The sequence below is a fragment of the Osmia bicornis genome, chromosome 11, assembly GCF_907164935.1.
Source record: "Osmia bicornis bicornis chromosome 11, iOsmBic2.1, whole genome shotgun sequence".
Taxonomy (NCBI): domain Eukaryota; kingdom Metazoa; phylum Arthropoda; class Insecta; order Hymenoptera; family Megachilidae; genus Osmia; species Osmia bicornis.
The window spans coordinates 2,635,063-2,652,141 of record NC_060226.1 but is presented as its reverse complement, the minus strand read 5'-3'; the positions used below and the strand labels follow the sequence as shown (position 1 = coordinate 2,652,141).

The 17,079-nt window shown below is 36.4% G+C and overlaps 5 protein-coding genes across 12 annotated transcripts in view; 3 read left to right on the top strand and 2 right to left on the bottom strand.

The window, feature by feature from the left end:
• The first annotated feature begins 40 nt into the window (after positions 1-40).
• On the top strand, positions 41-2,070 carry LOC114879433 (U3 small nucleolar RNA-associated protein 15 homolog). Its single transcript, XM_029194339.2, has 5 exons — positions 41-130; positions 288-870; positions 944-1,164; positions 1,237-1,672; positions 1,739-2,070. The coding sequence occupies exons 1-5, from the start codon at positions 41-43 to the stop codon at positions 1,972-1,974; spliced, it is 1,566 nt and encodes a 521-aa protein (XP_029050172.1). The 3' UTR covers positions 1,975-2,070.
• A 59-nt stretch (positions 2,071-2,129) lies between these two features.
• On the bottom strand, positions 2,130-3,630 carry LOC114879437 (programmed cell death protein 7). The gene is made up of 3 exons (XM_029194347.2): positions 2,769-3,630; positions 2,495-2,699; positions 2,130-2,411 (listed from the first exon to the last, which is right to left on the bottom strand). Exons 1-3 carry the CDS (start codon positions 3,613-3,615, stop codon positions 2,288-2,290), a joined length of 1,176 nt encoding a protein of 391 aa, XP_029050180.1. The 5' UTR covers positions 3,616-3,630; the 3' UTR covers positions 2,130-2,287.
• Positions 3,631-3,788: 158 nt separating this feature from the next.
• LOC114879440 (tubulin-specific chaperone A-like) lies at positions 3,789-4,820 on the bottom strand. Its single transcript, XM_029194351.2, has 2 exons — positions 4,261-4,820; positions 3,789-4,015 (listed from the first exon to the last, which is right to left on the bottom strand). Exons 1-2 carry the CDS (start codon positions 4,388-4,390, stop codon positions 3,789-3,791), a joined length of 357 nt encoding a protein of 118 aa, XP_029050184.1. The 5' UTR covers positions 4,391-4,820.
• LOC114879436 (protein prenyltransferase alpha subunit repeat-containing protein 1) lies at positions 4,382-8,087 on the top strand. Of its 4 annotated transcripts, none has more exons than XR_003789907.2 (4): positions 4,382-4,466; positions 5,098-5,338; positions 5,979-7,274; positions 7,352-8,087. XR_003789907.2 is itself a non-coding variant. In XM_029194346.2 (3 exons), the coding sequence occupies exons 2-3, from the start codon at positions 5,262-5,264 to the stop codon at positions 7,204-7,206; spliced, it is 1,305 nt and encodes a 434-aa protein (XP_029050179.2). In that variant the 5' UTR covers positions 4,382-4,466; positions 5,098-5,261; the 3' UTR covers positions 7,207-8,087. The 4 variants fall into 4 exon arrangements, 1 of the variants encoding a protein (XP_029050179.2); XR_003789908.2 differs by having other exon boundaries at positions 4,399-4,466; positions 5,090-5,338; XM_029194346.2 differs by having other exon boundaries at positions 5,979-8,087.
• Positions 8,088-8,126: 39 nt separating this feature from the next.
• The window catches only part of LOC114879430 (GRAM domain-containing protein 2B-like), a 40,037-nt gene continuing 31,084 nt past the window's right edge, over positions 8,127-17,079 (top strand). Inside the window, exons 1-6 of one of the 5 annotated variants that reach the window (XM_029194334.2) lie at positions 8,127-8,215; positions 8,510-8,995; positions 11,011-11,101; positions 11,229-11,284; positions 12,664-12,928; positions 15,062-15,262. In XM_029194334.2, the coding sequence (XP_029050167.1) occupies positions 8,911-8,995; positions 11,011-11,101; positions 11,229-11,284; positions 12,664-12,928; positions 15,062-15,262 (698 nt within the window). In that variant the 5' untranslated portion in view covers positions 8,127-8,215; positions 8,510-8,910. Of the gene's footprint in view, positions 8,216-8,498; positions 8,996-11,010; positions 11,102-11,228; positions 11,285-11,464; positions 11,553-11,593; positions 11,913-12,663; positions 12,929-15,061; positions 15,263-17,079 lie in introns of those variants that run through there. The other 4 variants (XM_046287976.1, XM_029194335.2, XM_029194336.2 and 1 more) reach the window with 4 other exon arrangements.

Genomic DNA, 17,079 nt, shown 5'->3' with positions numbered 1-17,079 from the left:
CCCTCTACTAAATTTTATTATAGTTGACATTTTAAAAGAAATGGCATCCTTCAAAAAGATAAATACTAAGGTGTTCGCAAGATCGGGGCCTGAATTAACCCCAGATAATATATATTGGAAAAAATATACTGTGAGTATGTTGTAACAACGGCAGTAATCAAAATTTATTTATAATTTTGGTGTATCAACTAATTTATGATACGCACGTGTACTGACCTTAACCTAACAAATTATGTTTAAATTATGAAATTAAGATTAATGAAAATATATGTAATTTTTTTTTACAGCCTCCTGTTTTGGTTAAGGAATTTGGACCAATTGATTATATTGATTTTTCACCTGTGGAACCACATTATTTTGCTGTCACTTGTTCAGTAAGGGTGCAGATGTATAATCCCATTACAAAACTAGTCACAAAAAATCTTAGCAGATTTAAGGAAGCTGCTTATGGTGGTTCCTTTCGTGCTGATGGAAAACTGCTGTGTGCTGGTGGAGAAGAAGCAGTAATTAAAGTGTTTGATGTCAATACAAAAAGTCTTCTTAGACTTTTTTCTGGGCACAAAGCTGCTGTACATAGAACCTTCTTTACTGCAGATAATCTTCACATCGCTTCATTTTCTGATGATAAGACTACAGCATTATGGGATATATCCACTGAAAAACAAATTGTATCTTTTAATGAACATTCGGATTATGTCAGAGCTGGTGCAGTTAGTCCTATTTCCACGGATATATTATTATCTGGGGGTTATGATAAAAATATATACATGTATGATACAAGAACAAATAAAAAAATTCTTAATGTGAGCCATGAAGCTCCTGTTGAAAGTTTATTGTTTCTACCATCCGGTGGAATATTTTTGTCAGCAGGTATAATGTTTTAAATTATATATATTCTTGTGAAATAATGTTTTATATCTAAAGTTGCATATATTTATTAAAGGTGGAACTGAAATTAGAGTATGGGATGCGCTTGCTGGTGGTAGGCTACTTGCAAAAATCTCCCAGCATCATAAAACTGTAACCTGTTTAAAAATAGCTTCAAATGGTCACAGAATTTTATCTGGTTCTCTAGATAGACATGTAAAAATTTATGATTCTGGAACATATAAAACTGTTCATTCCTTGGATTACCCCAACTCGGTTCTTAGCATAGGAATTAGTGTAAGAACAAATTCTTATTTTAAATTTCTAATAGCATTTTTGATAGATATTAAATGTGATTTGTAATTGCAGCCAAATGATGAAACTATAGTGGCTGGTATGGTTGATGGTTTGATTTCTGTCAGAAGAAGGGAAGAAGATGTACAAAATGAAAAGCCGCAAAGAAAAAGAGTATCGTATAGACGTTCCGGAAAAAATGTACATACACCGCAAATAGATGTTGTTGTACAAGAGGAAATGAAAGAAATCATGTCTAAACACGATGCCTGTTTAAGAAAATTTCAATATTCTAAAGCTTTGGATTGTGTAATGATGAGTTATGTAATAAATAAAGCACCACATGTTACCGTTGCTCTGATGCAGGAACTTATTAGAAGACAGGGTTTAAAACAGGCACTTGGCGGTAGAGATGGCAAAAGTCTTGTAAATATTCTGAAATTTTTGAATAAACATGTAGGAAGCGTTCGATTTGGAAGAGTGTTATTACACGTTGCTAATGTGTTAATGGGTAAGTAGCTAATTCTTTCCTTTTATCGTTAAAAATTATATTAATAATTAAATCATTATTTAATAGATATCTATGAAGACCATCTAGACGAACTTGCTGCAGAACCACGAAAAATGTTTACTATTTTAGCAGCCAAATTAGAAGAAGAAGAAAGTTTAATATTAGCATTATCAGAATTACAAGGAAAATTGCATATGATACTATCAGCTGCAGAAATCGTACCTGTTACATCAACGAAAGATAATCAAACTCTAGAACCTTCAAGTGCTGCTCAAAAAAATCTAATTTTAAGTATAGCATGAACGTAATACATCGCATTGTTTCATACGTGTATCATAGGAAAGTCTTGTACATATTTTTCATACACATTTTAATAAAATCCAAATATCGGATAACACGTATTCTACAATTTTTGAAATGGTAAGATACTTAAAGATGATTATGAATGTTCAAAGTATAATCGACCAGAGAATCTTTTATTTTTCTTATACTGCATTCCATTTAAATGACTGATGAATATTATTTATGTTTATACAAATAACTTATTAAGGCGTGTAAAAATCAAATTCGACTTATTCCCATACATTAGAATTTACAATCATATATTAGTTTATTTCACGAAGTTTCCTTTTTAAGACTTTTTTGCCAGGCAGCAGAGGATGGTTTAACAGGCATTACCCATCCAATTGGAATTTGTGATGCATCACTATCTGAACTTATATACTTATCCCAAGCAGTTCTAAACATAAAATGATATTATTATAAACTTGTATAATATTTTAAACTAAAAACTAGTTAATACCGATATCATCTTTATCTTACCTTACAGCAATAAAATTAGGTAAATCGGTATTATATTGATCAGATGTTATCTTTCTTCCAAACAATACTTTTTCCCATTCATCGAAAACATTTTTCTTCTGTTTCTCAATTCTATTTTCATTATCAGTCTTTAACATTAACTTTAAACCCTGTTCTTCTATAGAATACTCGCGATCGAGTGCTGACCATTGAGTTGATAATTTTGCTGTACATAAAAAGTATTTGTAAGTTTAATTTCTAAAATAGTTATTAAAAATAAACATTATAATAATACCAATAATGTTATTAAATGCTTCATCAGCTGCTGAAGATAAATGTTCTCCTCTTGCTCTGGCGATATTAGCTTTAATATTTCTCAAATTTTGTAATTCTTGTAACAATCCAAGATATTTCCGTGCATCATTTCGTTTTCCTCGAACATCAAATAGAATCATATCGGCATCTTTTCGCAAATTTTCCTCCTGTTTTTCTTTTTCTATGACAGCTTGTTTTTTTCGAATCCACAAATCAATTTGAGCATGCATCCTTTCTCTATTTTCCATCCTCATTAATTTTTCATTCTTCCATTTCTCTCTTTTAACCTTTTCTCTTAATCTTTTCTTCTTGCGTTTTTCTAAATCTTTATTTAATTGACTCAGAAAATTTGGATCTGTAATAGGCTTTAACAGTTCAACAATTTCTTCTTTTGCCGCGTTACAGACGTTCATTTTCTCCTGCCATTCCTCTTCTGTCAAATTTTGATTATTTTTAAGTTCTGAACAAATTGTTTTTAACTTTTCATTTAATTTGTATACCGATGCCATAACATTTTTGGTTTCTGCAATTTTAGACTTTTTACATTTGCTTCTCTGGTCATTTATATTATTACTTTGACCAACTTCTGCAAGAAACTTTTCAATTTCCTGTTTATCAGCTTGTCTTTTTTCTATATTAATTAGTGACGTAGGATCTTCATTAACATTTTCAAAAGTTTTACCCATTGGATAAACATAATTTTGATACATATTCATATTGTAATTTGTATTATAAATAGGTTGTTGGTTCATTTGGTTATATACATTATAGGAGGGGTCCTTACAACTTTGTGCAGGACCCTTTAAGAAACTTTGATCATTAAACATAATTATTAAAAATTAACACCTAATTTGGAAAAATATAAAATACCCTAATACTATTCACTTTCTTAACGCATTAAATGATTATTTTAATTTGTTTACAAATTATATGTTAGCTGAAAATATAATTCTTTCATAACTTATCGCAGTATCTTCATAGAATTATTAGGCTTAGTTTCTTAACACATCTCCATAATTTCTCCTTCTTTAGGAAGTTGAGCCTCTGCTTCCTTCAGTACTTTCTCAGCTTCGATATAATCTTCTATCTCTTTTAAATCTTGTTCTGTATCCAAAATCTTTTTAAGTTCCTCAAATGCTTTTCCAAGACGTCTTTGACAATCTGGCACCATCATAAGAGATTCTTGAAGTACTTCTTCTTGTTTCTTTATATCATAGTCATCTTTGTCTGTAACAAATATAAAATATTAAAAGTAGTTATCTTTAACAAAGGTGAAATGCAAATTTTAAACTATTTTAATCAATGCATTTTGTACACCAATCATTGCGACGTATGTTTTTTGAATGTTTAAACATTTTGACGTTTAAAATAAATGAAAAACATACGGAAGCATTTAAACAAATAACACAGCTATTGAAAGGATTTAATTGGCTAGAGAGTTTTTTTCAATATATTTTTCAATATATTCTCACCCTGTTCCTTTAATTTTTGTACCCTTTCACGTTGCTGTGCTGCTTCTTTCTCATAAGTGATTTTTTCTTTTGCGAGACGTTTCACTACTCCAGTCTTAATTTTTAGAGTTCTTATACGAGGATCAGACATTGTTTTAACTTAAATATTTTACCTCGAATGTTGGAAACGAAGTGGACAGTGATTAAGAAAAATTTTTCCTTATAAGGTAAGACGAATGGCTAGAAATGAAATCAAGAGGAACTACGTTTTTTATAGGTTATACCGATTTATAGCCGGAGACTTGTACCCCGTTAAGTATTAAGTGAAGTTCTTATGATAGATCAAGACAATTATCGAAAATGTCGATAACTTTAATCGATCATTTTTGGTATACCAAATTATTTTTGCGTTTTAAATTGTATTACAAATTTTATGCTAAAAATGGTATAAAATTTCTATTACATCGAATATGTTCGCGCTTATTACTCCTTACCATGAACGATGTTCATGATAATACTTATGCATATTTATTAATACAACATGCGACTCTTTATTTTATAAAGTTTTAATTTAAGATCTGGATAATTGTTACTATAACAAATGGCAATACTTCTTATATTTTAATATTTTACATAAGAATAATAATATGTTAGTTATTGATTTATATTCATGAACACATTACAGAGAGGTGGTACAGATAATCTTAATTCTAAAGAAATAATGATGAGCCTATTTGTATTTATATTTACTACCATTTTTATTTGTAATATAAGGTGTATTTAAGTTTTATTTCTTATCAACGTAGGTCAAAGTTAATAATTTCGCGCCATTTAATTTCGAACGTTCGAGACTTGCAGAAAACTTCAAATGGTATCGCAGTCATATCCCCCACACTTCCGCAGAAAAACGCTACATCGTGTCTGCATTGAAAGGTGCAGTAAGAGAAACAGAAGGGTTAATTGTGTATTAGTTTATACTTGATTCTCCGAGACATGTAACGAACAATAGTGACGGGATTACAATGCAAGACGACATTTTTCCGGCTGCAGAGAAAATCCTTTCCGACATCGAAAATGTGGTGAAGAAGAATCCGTCACTGTGAGTGTTTTTCTTAGATACATTACGAGGGCGGAGTCTTTAAAAATATCTGTGAAATGTGCCTTTTAATTCTTAAGTTTGATGCATTAATATATTCTGTAGACATTATAACGTTATAATCAGTGCGTTTTAATTTTTATGAGATTAAATTATAAACATCATTTTTATACGTTTCAATCAAACACGAGTACGTATGATGGTTCGTATAAGGTTTGCACAGTAAATACAGTGCCAGTAATGTTGGTATCTGATATCTAACGATAGGAAACTGGCGCCATCGTGATTATTATATTTTAATGTTTATGATTGTATATTTCTATATATACATTAATATTATTATTCGAACTATCTATCCTATGTCATAGAAATAACTAGTGAAAATTTCATAATGTTATAAAAATATTATATATATATATATATATATATTTAGTCTCTTATTTTTTTTTTGTATTTCCTGAAAGATTTTTATATTATGTAATTCATAGCTTTTATTCTGATTTGTGATTTATTATTTAATATTTAAAACGAGCCAATGACAGTGTTATGAAAAATGATACCAGGTATCTATAGTCTAATTTTTTCATTCAGTAGCAGTAATTGAAAAAAAATTGAAGCTAGCGTTGTTCACGTGTAATTTCAGGAAAAGTTTCGAAATAGTCCCCGCGGAGGATAATGAAAACAAATCGCCGGTGTTCCACCAGGAAGACTACCTCGGTTTAGCGTCCTGGTGCGTGCAACCACTTTACTGCTACGCTTACCGTCGCCTCTTCGAACTTCGCCAGAATAAGCACAGACGAGAGGAGCCTATTACTGTTGCAAGATGGTTGCTGGGAGCTTTGTTATTAAATCCAGACGTTACAACGTTCTGGAACATGCGACGAGAGTTAGTAAGGGGACACAAGTTGGAAGCAACCGAGGAATTCTCGTTTTCACGATTAGTGCTTTACCATAAGCCGAAATGCTTCGAGGCGTTCGCCTACCGACGGTGGTTACTGTCCTATGTACTGAACTCTAAGGACACCCGTTACGATCCTGAACCAACGGAATCGCCGTTGTGCACGGAATTGGACATAGCGGCAACGTGCGCTGACCGATACGCGAGTAATTATCACGCATGGAGTCATAGGCGTCACATAATGACCCTACGCGAATCACGGGCATTCACTTATCCGACGCTCGAAACCGAATGGAAGAATTCTCTTGCTTGGTGTCAACGACACGTGTCGGATTACAGCGGACTCTCCTATCGACAGTTCTTGCTGAGGAAGTACATGTTCGAGTTGAAAGAACCATCGAAAGAACTGTTTAGAAAGTGTCCCGACGCCGGTGAACAATGTACAGAGGAACTGTTTGATTACATTAAATCAAACATCGGTGACACGGAGGAAGCCGATAAACTGCAAAGGCTGTTCTCTACGACCAACGCGGAATTCCGTACGACTTCCTTGAGAATGGAACAACAAGCGTATTTCCGTGCTTTGTCTTACTGGGTGGAAGAATGTCGCGTGAACGACAACAGTATTTCCATGTACCACGGTCACGAGTCTCTCTGGTGTCACCGTAGGTTCCTCGCTTATCTTCTAACGCGCTTCATAGAATCCTACGGGAAGCATCGTTCTTCCTGTAGGGACGCGAACGAGGTCAAGAGCGAATCTATTGATAAATCAATCGAAACGAAGGATGTCGAAAAGATGGTGGTTACGATAGACGACGATGTAACTTTGTACCACGATTTTCTCGTCCAAGCTTTCCGTGCCTCGACCGAGAGAATCGGTAACGTTGCGACGAAACGAGATCAACACGAAAAGATGCTCGTAGAGAGATTTTTGAAATTTCTGAAAAGCATCGGGTTCGAGATTAGGTCGTGATTTTATTAGCCACGAACGAAATTATACCTTTCCGGGTAAAAACAGATAAAAAGAAAGGAAAAAAAATGGTATGTAATCTTATAAATAATATAATATAGTATCAGACATAGAGGAATAACGCAATAATTGTAATTCTGTATTCCAGGCAGATGTTATTCCTAGGCGTGTATCTACTACCCATGAATTGTATCTCTCATTAGTGCTCTCTCGTGTGACCCATTCGCACGGCGAACCCTCTGTGCATAAATGATAGCGCCGTTTCAATACGTAAGATTTAATCAGTAATGTAGATCAGATGGAATGAGTATCAATATTTATTTTTGAGACGTTTATGGTGCATCGTATGAAGGTAAACCTCAAATAAACCGGACACGAGATCGTGTCGTAATAATCAAAGGGAAAGAACACGAAATCGGTCAGCGTTTGATTTTTCTAAATGCTGTCCAACCTTATTCAGGAGAATATTATTATAATTGCGTGATACAAAAGAAAAAAAAGTGTCTTTTGAGGCTATAGGGAAGTATTATAGCGAGACAAACGTGTATAGCGGTATGTTGATAAAAGTTCGAAGAAAAGAAAGATGTTAGTTTTGTAATCGTATGTTTTTAGTCACCTTAGAATAGCGAGGGCCTGCGCGCAGGCCATTTTACATCATCAGGCCAGTTGCTTTCACGCGACTAGGTACATATGCGACATTGGCCACGTTGTCCTTCTTTGGCACGACAATCTGACCAAAAATAAACTTTTAGAATTTTGACTGAACTCTTCAGTCTACCGGGAACGGTCGCTGAGCGCGTGCGATCGTCAGGATTTTCGGCCACCAACTTCTATAACTTCCGTTTCATTGTTACATGTTAATAAAGTTCAGTAAATCCTGTCAACAGTTTATTCTTTTGTACACATAACATTATGATCCATGGAGGTGTAAAGTTCCACGTTAAAATAGTTTTTGTCATTCGATAACCTCCATCTTTAAGAATCATTTTTGATTCGCTTTCGTAGGATGAAGGTACATTAAAAAATATTAATTATGTGTCTTAATGTTTTTGTCAATGGCTTTTAATTTTAGAGATATTAAGCTTTGAACTATCAGAAAGTTTATACATAACTTCGCGTCCGATGACGTAATGATACTGTTTATATTTTTGCGCCATTTTTCATTTTATTCTATTTCTTATAAACTGTGAGAAAATTCTATTTTTATCGTATTTATTTTATCCCATTATTTAAAAAAATGTATAATTATCTAAGAAGCTTAATTTACCTAAAATATATTAAATTATGTGCGTACATATCTTCACAGATTATTATTTTCCGCAAGTGGTGGTTAATCGATCGATAATCGCAGAAGCTATCATCGACCATGTGATCAATCGATAACGTAGTTTTCGAGAACGCGGCAACGTGCATACTGTGCGGGGTAAAACGAGACTCGTGAAAAGTTTGGTTATTGTTTTAGACGCGGTTCTATTAACGATTTACTCTTAATATATTATTCGAAAGTCGCACGTGACTATTCTCTAATACGTCTATTGGTCGATTGATTCGATTGTGCGACGACGAGGCGGTCGATAGGCATCCTCAGAAATTCCGCTAGTGAGGTACGTTAAAGAAGCAACGTTCAACGCGTAGTGGCGGGTCGGACAAGTATTTTTTTTTTTTCTGTTCATTCAAAAATCAAGCATTCCTCGAAAGTGAGGTTCGATGGCGTCTGATACTAGCCCCGCTATTCAAGATAATCTTCAAGATTTTTCGAAACAAAACAAGACGCAGTTCCTGCAAAATACAGGTAAGACAATTTTTATTTTCTAACCGTCACGCTTTCGATGTATTAGACAAAATTCATTCCTTTGTTTATTCAATCAGTTAGAACATTTGCGTTGAATTTTAATGAAATAAAATTCAATTGTTCCTATTTGCAAAGTTCCCATTATTTATTTCGATTATTTTCGGTTTTTATTTATTTTTGATATGGACATAAAAATTGATACGTAACGAACTATGGCCGAGTGATTACAAAAAGTTCACGTTACGAGGTTAAAATTGATAATCTAAAATTCGTGGGTGAACCGTACAAAATGATACTGATCTTCATTCGTGGATTCCCGCTAATTTTGAAAACACGTGGTTTGAAACAAAAGCCTTGAAACGAGGACTTTTATATTATCGTGAGAAAGAAAATTATTTTTCTTCAGCTACTGGACATCAGTCCAGGCAAAAATCAGCCGCAACGATAGAAAATTATTGAACCTTGACCTATTGCCCAATTAACCCCTCCCTTTCACCTCTTGATCCTTTATTCATTGACCCGACGGCGAATGTAATAGACTTCAAAGCGACATCACGCTTCATTTATTCCCAGGAATGCGTGAATTTGGTTGAATAACAATCGAAGCTCGTCAAAGTGGTAAAAATCCTTTAAGAGGATTAACGTAGCGCGATCGAGAGTGTTTGTAAGAAATATTTTAATTGAATGAACATTACCTAGCCAAAGGTACTTATAGCCCAGAAGCATGGGACACCCTGTATGAATGGAGGATAGAGAATCGATATAGAACACCGTTGTTGTTGAACGAACTTTAACCTCAGTTTGATTGGCATCTACAGTTGGTCACAGAATTATTCTCTCACTGTTCGAAACAGAATAGCTCGTTTAAAATTGGACCAAATTATTTGAGGTTTCTCGAGAAGCTATACAAATTAATTTACCAATTTTGATTAGTTGTAACTTCTAATTGACCGATTTCATACGATTAACATACTTAATTTTCGTTACAGGTTCAGATAAAGAAGTTAAAAAATTGCCTTTCACTATTTCATTCCCAATTTCGGCAAATTTTAATTTTTTAAAACGACGAAGGTACATATCTTAGTAAATTAATTTGTATAGCTTCTCGGGAAACCTGAAGTCATTTGGTCCAATTTTAAACGGTGGGCGAATAATTTTCTGACCCACTGTATATTACTATAGCACGCTCTAAACAGGAACTAATTTATTAGGTTGTTGCATATTAAATGGGCGATGTCGAGACACGAAAGGTTTAAACATTCCAAAGGTGACTACGCAAATCTTTAATTAATGATCTTAATACAAATTGATTGAAACATAGCTGCGCTATTTTTCAGCTAAATACAAAGCAGTTTGGATTATTTCGAGGTAGGCAATGATTCGACGATAATTCCGCTTAATTCGTTGTTGGCATGCTGAATCGTAAATAGAGAGCAAGAGTCCTTCAGTGTCTCGCTTTAAATATCGCGATGAATTGCGTTCGTGCACGAGTAAACAAGACATCCCATGTGAGATTTAGGGAAACCGTTTGGGTGTCATTGAGGAAAACGATCGACGAAGCTGAATCGTCTCTGCGTATGATATATCTTCTTGTCACGGAATAACTGTGAACTTGCGACCTTCTGACCAGAACGGACGCGCACACACGCTCGCATGATCACTTAATACTAATTGAGACCGAAATAACGAGCACACGGATAAAATGGTACTCCGACGTGCTATCGGTCAAACACAGAAGATATTACGGTTATCGCTGCTCTTTTCCATCTCGCGAACATGCCTCACGGATGCTCGTTTTCATTCCCGACTATTGCGAATTCCATGCAGCTACCTCATCGTGGAATTCCCTGGCAAACAACCAGGGAATCATTCTGACTCAACTAGGATCCTCAAATATGCATTGGCGTAATTAGGATTTTTATCTGGAATAGGACAGGTTCGTTGTCTTTAAATAATAGTATCAAGAGTCTAATATCGATAAAAGTAAATACCTAAATAGCAGTGCAAAATTTCAGGATATACCTTTGACCAGCCTTTCCATGCAAACGTCCCATTGTGCGTCGCCAGGTTAACGGAGCAAGGATCTTCAATTCGATTCTTTGAAAAGTAAGAAATCGTGGAAACGTTTATTTTGTAAGCTTCGCGACGGTTTATAGCCGTCACCGGTACCTGAGTAAGCAGGGACGCTGCAACATTCTGTAGTTTCCCTTGCATTACCGTGTATTTGTTGCAGGTGTTCGCGTGAATGCGGTATTCCTCGGAAGGATGCGCGGTCTATTGCCAAAATCTGTACGTGGTCGCCTTTGTGCATACCTGAGAGAGCGTCGAGGTTTAGTCTTTAGTCAGAGGCATTCGAGGTCGTGTCTCGTCCAATTCTTCAAACGGAAAACGGGAAATACCGTAACGCGTCATCCGGTTTCAGACGAATCGTACTGTTTCACGCGAGAACACGTCATGTTTTTTATCAATCTTTTGTAGACACACGCTTTCTCTTTTTGATTATCGATCAGTGCAAAGGTCACTTTTTTAATGGCGCTAAGAATTTATCAGATACAAGGTAAGCTGTCCCGATATACACGAAACGTCCGCGCGGTGAACTTTATTACGAAAGCGAATGTCTTCTTTAATGCGCTCACGTAACTCAGAAACCGAAGAAATAGTATACTAATGCTAAGGTTGACATGATGCAAGAGGACTTTTTAAACGAATTAAAACGCCGTTCGAGGGGAACAGGCGTGAAATCGCGTCTTCGTTAAATTGTTTCCTCAACATCAGTCGCTACCCATTCAACGGCATCTTCCTTTCGCGCTGTTTCTTGTCACTTCCGATCGTTTCGTATCTTTTTATTACATCACTCGTTTACGTGCTGGTATACTCGTCGCACGCTTTTCTGTCATGTCCACGCGAGGATTCTCAGGTGATTCAATATTACGATACTTTCAAAGTTCGTGATTCCAAGATTAACCGCAATTAAACATTGTACTGTGACGTGTTACACGTGTTTAACACTCCGATTGATTAACACTTGTGCCTCGTTTTTATTACAACTCTCGTTTTCAATTCTGAGCTTGCTCTGAAAATTTTCCAGAAATAGAAAAATGTTTCTTTTTCTATTAAATAAAATCAGCTTTAAAATATGACAAAACTAATGCATAAATATATTAATATATAGAGAGTGTTTGGTTAGAGGTAGGCATTCTTCGAGAGGATGGTAGCTGGAATGATTTTGAACAACTTTTCCCTTTACCAAAATGCTAATTAATGCTTAGTTTTTGAATTATTAATGAAAAACAAGGACCAATGAGTGCGCGCATAGTGCGCATGCGCCGATCCTGGAGTGTAAGCTATGAACCAACGCGCCGAGTAGTTTGTTCGCGACCACGGTCGAGCGCGCTTCTCGTAGCTGTCACTCGTGCCAACGTTCTATCCCACGCTCTGATTGGTCGATGTTTTCCAATTAATTATGCTAAAATTAAGCCCTAATAAGCATTTTGATAATCATCCCAACTACCACCTCCTTAAATAATATTCATCCCTAGCCAAACATTCTGTACAATGGTACGATTATTTCGAAATGTAACAACAAATTAATTAATATTACTTCGTAAAAATACATATCCTTTATTCTTCATCAAAAAATAACCGCGATTACTGTGAATTCATTTCAGACAGTGAATTAGGATCGTCCTTTCGTCGAGCCAGTTCCTTAAGGATACCAAAGTCATCGAATTCGAGCAACGCCGATCGTAATCGATTACACGTGTCATCTTACGATGGTAAGACATCACCATCCGCTTCATGGTCGTCCGAAAAATCGAATGCTACGCCAGTCCGGCCCGCCAGGCATTCCGCACCTGCGATCGACGCACCTGCGCCGGAATATCTCGCCAGAAATCTTCTGCAACTTGGCTGCCCGGCTGTGTCAATGCCCACGTAAGTCAATCTGATTTATCACGTATGCATTCGTTACGAATCATCGGATCCTTTCGGACGTACTCGGTATAAGGGACGTCTATCGCCGCGGACGTGTCGTCGATGTTTTCTCAGTCAGAATTCGGAGCACACCGCGCGCATCGTTTCAGGATGCTGGCCATCGCGTGACGCAGTTGGGTGTGTTATCATCGTTATGCAAGGATCCGTCTTACATATCAAGTGAATTGTTACAAAAACATAAGTAGCTAGAATAGTGTGAAAAGTTGTAATCGTAGGAAATTAGTGATACTCTGAAAACGTTACAATTTTAATGAAATTTGTCGAAACGATAGGGCTTGGAGTATCGTGACTGGTACATGGTATTCGGTGTGAACAGATAGAAGATTGTTTATACATATATTTGGCTGAAGGTTAAACATAAGTAATTCCAGTACCTCAAGCCCTCTCGTTATGTCTCTAACTCGACATTTGGGAAGCTCTCTAAGTGATACAGTTTCCCTGTCGAAAATTCTTAATCGTCCTATCGATTTGTTATCATCGTAATTTTCTCTCTGGCGCAATGCTCCAGAAAGATTAGAAAACTTATCCGAAGAAAGCGGTGGTGAAACGTCGATCTCGTTACACGTCCTACTTGACACGGTGGAAATATTTCTCGCCCCGGGATCCACGAGCATCTCGTTACGCCACTGCGTCGGTTCCTAGCGCTTTTATATACCGGTAGTACCTTAATGAGGAAGTTATTTTTATTTGGTCGGCCCGCGGGGCAATTAAATGTCCACGGTAAATATATAGTCGTCGCGAGAATGCGCACGTGTATCGTTCTGTTTCGCTCGTACGAAAGTGTACGCGATGCGACAGAACGAGAGGACGCGATTCGTTTAGTCCCGGGAAACAACATTCGCGATCAGCTGACTGGCACTGCTCTCCCTCTCTCTCTATTGGTCGTCTTCCTGGGTGCAGCGATGCGATCTTCCTCGGTTCATTAGTGTGAAATAACGTGTACACGTGCACACACAGGCACCGTTCGTGCACTCGTACACAAGTCGGCCACATGTATATAGGTATACGTGCCCAGCAACGTGGTATTCGGTCAATAGCTGGCAGACTGGCGCAGACGCTCCGAAACAGCTGAGTGTGCGTTCACGTACATCCGATAGTGCTGTACCATTGGTGTACATCCGCGAAAGTGTCGTCGAGTATCGAAGAGCCCCACGAGCGTGGAACTGCACCACGATCCACGCACCGCATTGCCGTATTTTTCGTAGCAACCATCCGTGGGACACGGATTCGCCACGTTGTCCGATATCTGACGCACGCACGAGCCGTCCCTTCCGGTTGGATCCGTGCCGTTCAAACCGCAACGAGATGAAGGATACCGATTCGCTTTAGAAGATCATCGAGGTGGATCCCTAACAGACAACTGGATACATCGATCTTTCGGCAAGAGAATCCAAGAAAAAAAAAAAATAAATAAATATAAGAATAGAAGAGTTAAGAATTGGATTCATCTTCCGGATAGTTCTTCGGAGAAATGATGCTGCGACCGTATTGACCGAGTGAACAACCGAGGTGTCCTCAGATTCTGACGGAAGATTGTCAAGGCCCTTTTTATTGTATACGATGAATATTTAGAAAGAGTCTGAAAGTAATTAAATCTGTGGATCGTGGGAGAAGATTTGTTTCGAGTCGTTTTTTGCATGTGACAGTGTAGCAGTAACGTGGGACAGTGGCGCCCCTCTATTGGACTGCTAGCTACGACAACACTCATCGCAGGTGTGATTTTGTTTAAACTAGTTGAATATTAAATTGTGTAATCGAGAAACATAGTTGGATATGTATTTGTCTGTTGCGTATCTTGTAAATTGAAAAAAAAAAAGAAAATAATTTCTTCTAAACTGTGATTATTTCATCCCCGTCTTAATATTTTTAATAACATACCGTTGAAGCGTTTGAATTTTATGCAGATTAATTAATAAATGACAAAGGTCGTTTCTTAATTGAAATTCAAATTAAAGGCTTTGTTGAATAAATTCTTGGAAAATGAATTCATAACGAAACAATGTATCGTTCTAAGAATAACTAAGTGATTCCCTGTTACGCGATTTAATATCTGGAAATAAATGTTTGTTTCAGACCTCGTGGAGGAGTAGGATCCGAGCCTCCGCAGAGTAGCGACAGCGATGAATACCCGACGACACATAGCCATCATCAACAGCAAGCAGGTCATGGTCATGGGCAGGGATATGGTCAAGGACAGGTGGACGTTTACAACTTGCCCAAAGTCCAGGTGTCGGGACCGCCTAGCAACGATGAATCCTCTTCCATCATCAATGGGTAAGTCTCAATGTCTTTCTTTCCCTTCTATTTCCGGCGATGATCGTGCGTTGTTTATCATTAGTACTCTGCGGGTGTTTATGCAAATTTAAATACAGGGTGTTTTAGTAATCATGATATAAGTGGAATCAGGTTGATTCATCTTGAGAAAATAAATTGAAAGCATGTACACGTGTAGAATGAAGTTGAAGCTGTAAAATAATTTATTTTGGATGTTATACATTAACCCTTTAACTGCAGGTGTGATTTATAAAGCACATACTAAAATTATAGCCGGATGTGGTATATAAACAGCATGTTAATTTTTGCTAAAATAAAAATAAAATAAATACAATTAAAAGAAATCTTTTGAAATAGAATATCACTTCAGTAATATAATTTAAAATTAGAGCGATCGGCTGTGCTAAAAGTACCCGCAGTTAAAGAGTTAATAGGGATACAGACAGAGTTAAAACGTGTCTTCCTGGTTCTCGTTGCAAAAAAAATTAGAACGAGCTTATTAATTTACTCTCGTGGGAAAAAAATGGAGAAATTCCAAACGGTTCTCGTTAAACGATACTTGCGCGTACACCGTTACACTTCGATGAATCAATTTTCCCATTAGTAAATAAGCTCTCACGATTGGTCACTTATTTTTAGTTCAACTTTTATACAACCAAGGTTGTGGCATCTGTTCTTCTAAAAATACTTTGTTCAGATATTCCTTTTTATTCGATGTATCGATTTTTTGCCACAGCTTTGATGATCATTAATTTATTAACACCGGAACAATCTAATCTGTCAGACCGACGATTTACAAATTCACTTGTAAATTATCGTTGAAGTGTTAATGGATATTTGAATAGTTCTCGATCTGATTATCTAGTAATTATCTTTTCATCTCTGAACGCATGGAAAGTCGAGTTAAATTAATCGTATAATCGGTGGGTAATTAAAAATTTTAATTTATCGTTCAATTAATTGCCTCGGAACGATTCCCTTAGAAAATTCCTAGAACCGTGTCAGCGTGTTATAAATTGGTTTGAAATACTTCCACTTCCGTAGACTGTAATTTCATAGAACGCTGACGGATGCACTATTGGAAAATAACAGTTGAACGACTGTTTTACGAGCTTTTTGTTCCTATTATATATTTCAATTTTCACTTTTTTTTCTAAGTCAGCGGTCACTAAACTACGACCCTCCAAAGATTTTCATCCGGCCCCCGAATTTTATTTATAAATATTTTATATAAGAAATATTAATGTTAATTTTCTTACAAAATTGCTCTATTATGATTTGGTACATTTTAATAGATATTTTCAATTATAAATTCCAAATTAATGTTCTAATAGCTCCCATGTTTTTCAAAATTTCAATCGGGCCCGTTTCTCAAAAAGTTCGATCACCCCTGTTCTAACGATAAGTAACCATTAAATTCCAAGTTGCTACAAAAAAAGGAAACTGGAAGTCATGGGTTAACTGATGCAAGTTGAAATCCTTCCTTTGTATGCGGTAACCTGGACACAGGAAGTTGAATCGATATTAAGTAATCCTGGTTTCCGGAACAACCAGCTCGAAGGGTTAATCGTGAATCCCTTATCTCGTGCTTAACCCTAATCAGCCAGCGTTCATGGCAGAGCGATATATTTCCACGACAGCGTGGTGTGTGCGTTTCCGTCTAGCAATACAGAATTTTCCAGTAGATCGCGTGCGACAAACAGTTTTAATTGCTATTGATTATTGCAATTTCGCAATGCGGTCGTCGATAAAAAGAATCCAAGAGAGCGACAGAGGTTTCTGTGTGCACGATACGCGTCATCTATGCACTCGATTAT

What these genes read in the sequence shown, in the direction of transcription:
- LOC114879433 (XM_029194339.2), top strand. Translation starts at nt 41, where the DNA reads ATGGCATCCTTCAAAAAGATAAATACTAAGGTGTTCGCAAGATCGGGG. An exon ending in TTCTTAGCATAGGAATTAGT is followed by an intron (nt 1,165 to 1,236) that starts GTAAGAACAAAT and finishes TTGTAATTGCAG; the next exon opens with CCAAATGATGAAACTATAGT. An exon ending in CGTTGCTAATGTGTTAATGG is followed by an intron (nt 1,673 to 1,738) that starts GTAAGTAGCTAA and finishes ATTATTTAATAG; the next exon opens with ATATCTATGAAGACCATCTA.
- LOC114879437 (XM_029194347.2), bottom strand. Translation starts at nt 3,615, where the DNA reads ATGTTTAATGATCAAAGTTTCTTAAAGGGTCCTGCACAAAGTTGTAAG. An exon ending in AGCATTTAATAACATTATTG is followed by an intron (nt 2,700 to 2,768) that starts GTATTATTATAA and finishes TTTTATGTACAG; the next exon opens with CAAAATTATCAACTCAATGG. An exon ending in CCTAATTTTATTGCTGTAAG is followed by an intron (nt 2,412 to 2,494) that starts GTAAGATAAAGA and finishes TTTTATGTTTAG; the next exon opens with AACTGCTTGGGATAAGTATA.
- LOC114879440 (XM_029194351.2), bottom strand. Translation starts at nt 4,390, where the DNA reads ATGTCTGATCCTCGTATAAGAACTCTAAAAATTAAGACTGGAGTAGTG. An exon ending in ACAAAAATTAAAGGAACAGG is followed by an intron (nt 4,016 to 4,260) that starts GTGAGAATATAT and finishes TATTTGTTACAG; the next exon opens with ACAAAGATGACTATGATATA.
- LOC114879436 (XM_029194346.2), top strand. Translation starts at nt 5,262, where the DNA reads ATGCAAGACGACATTTTTCCGGCTGCAGAGAAAATCCTTTCCGACATC. An exon ending in GTGAAGAAGAATCCGTCACT is followed by an intron (nt 5,339 to 5,978) that starts GTGAGTGTTTTT and finishes GTGTAATTTCAG; the next exon opens with GAAAAGTTTCGAAATAGTCC.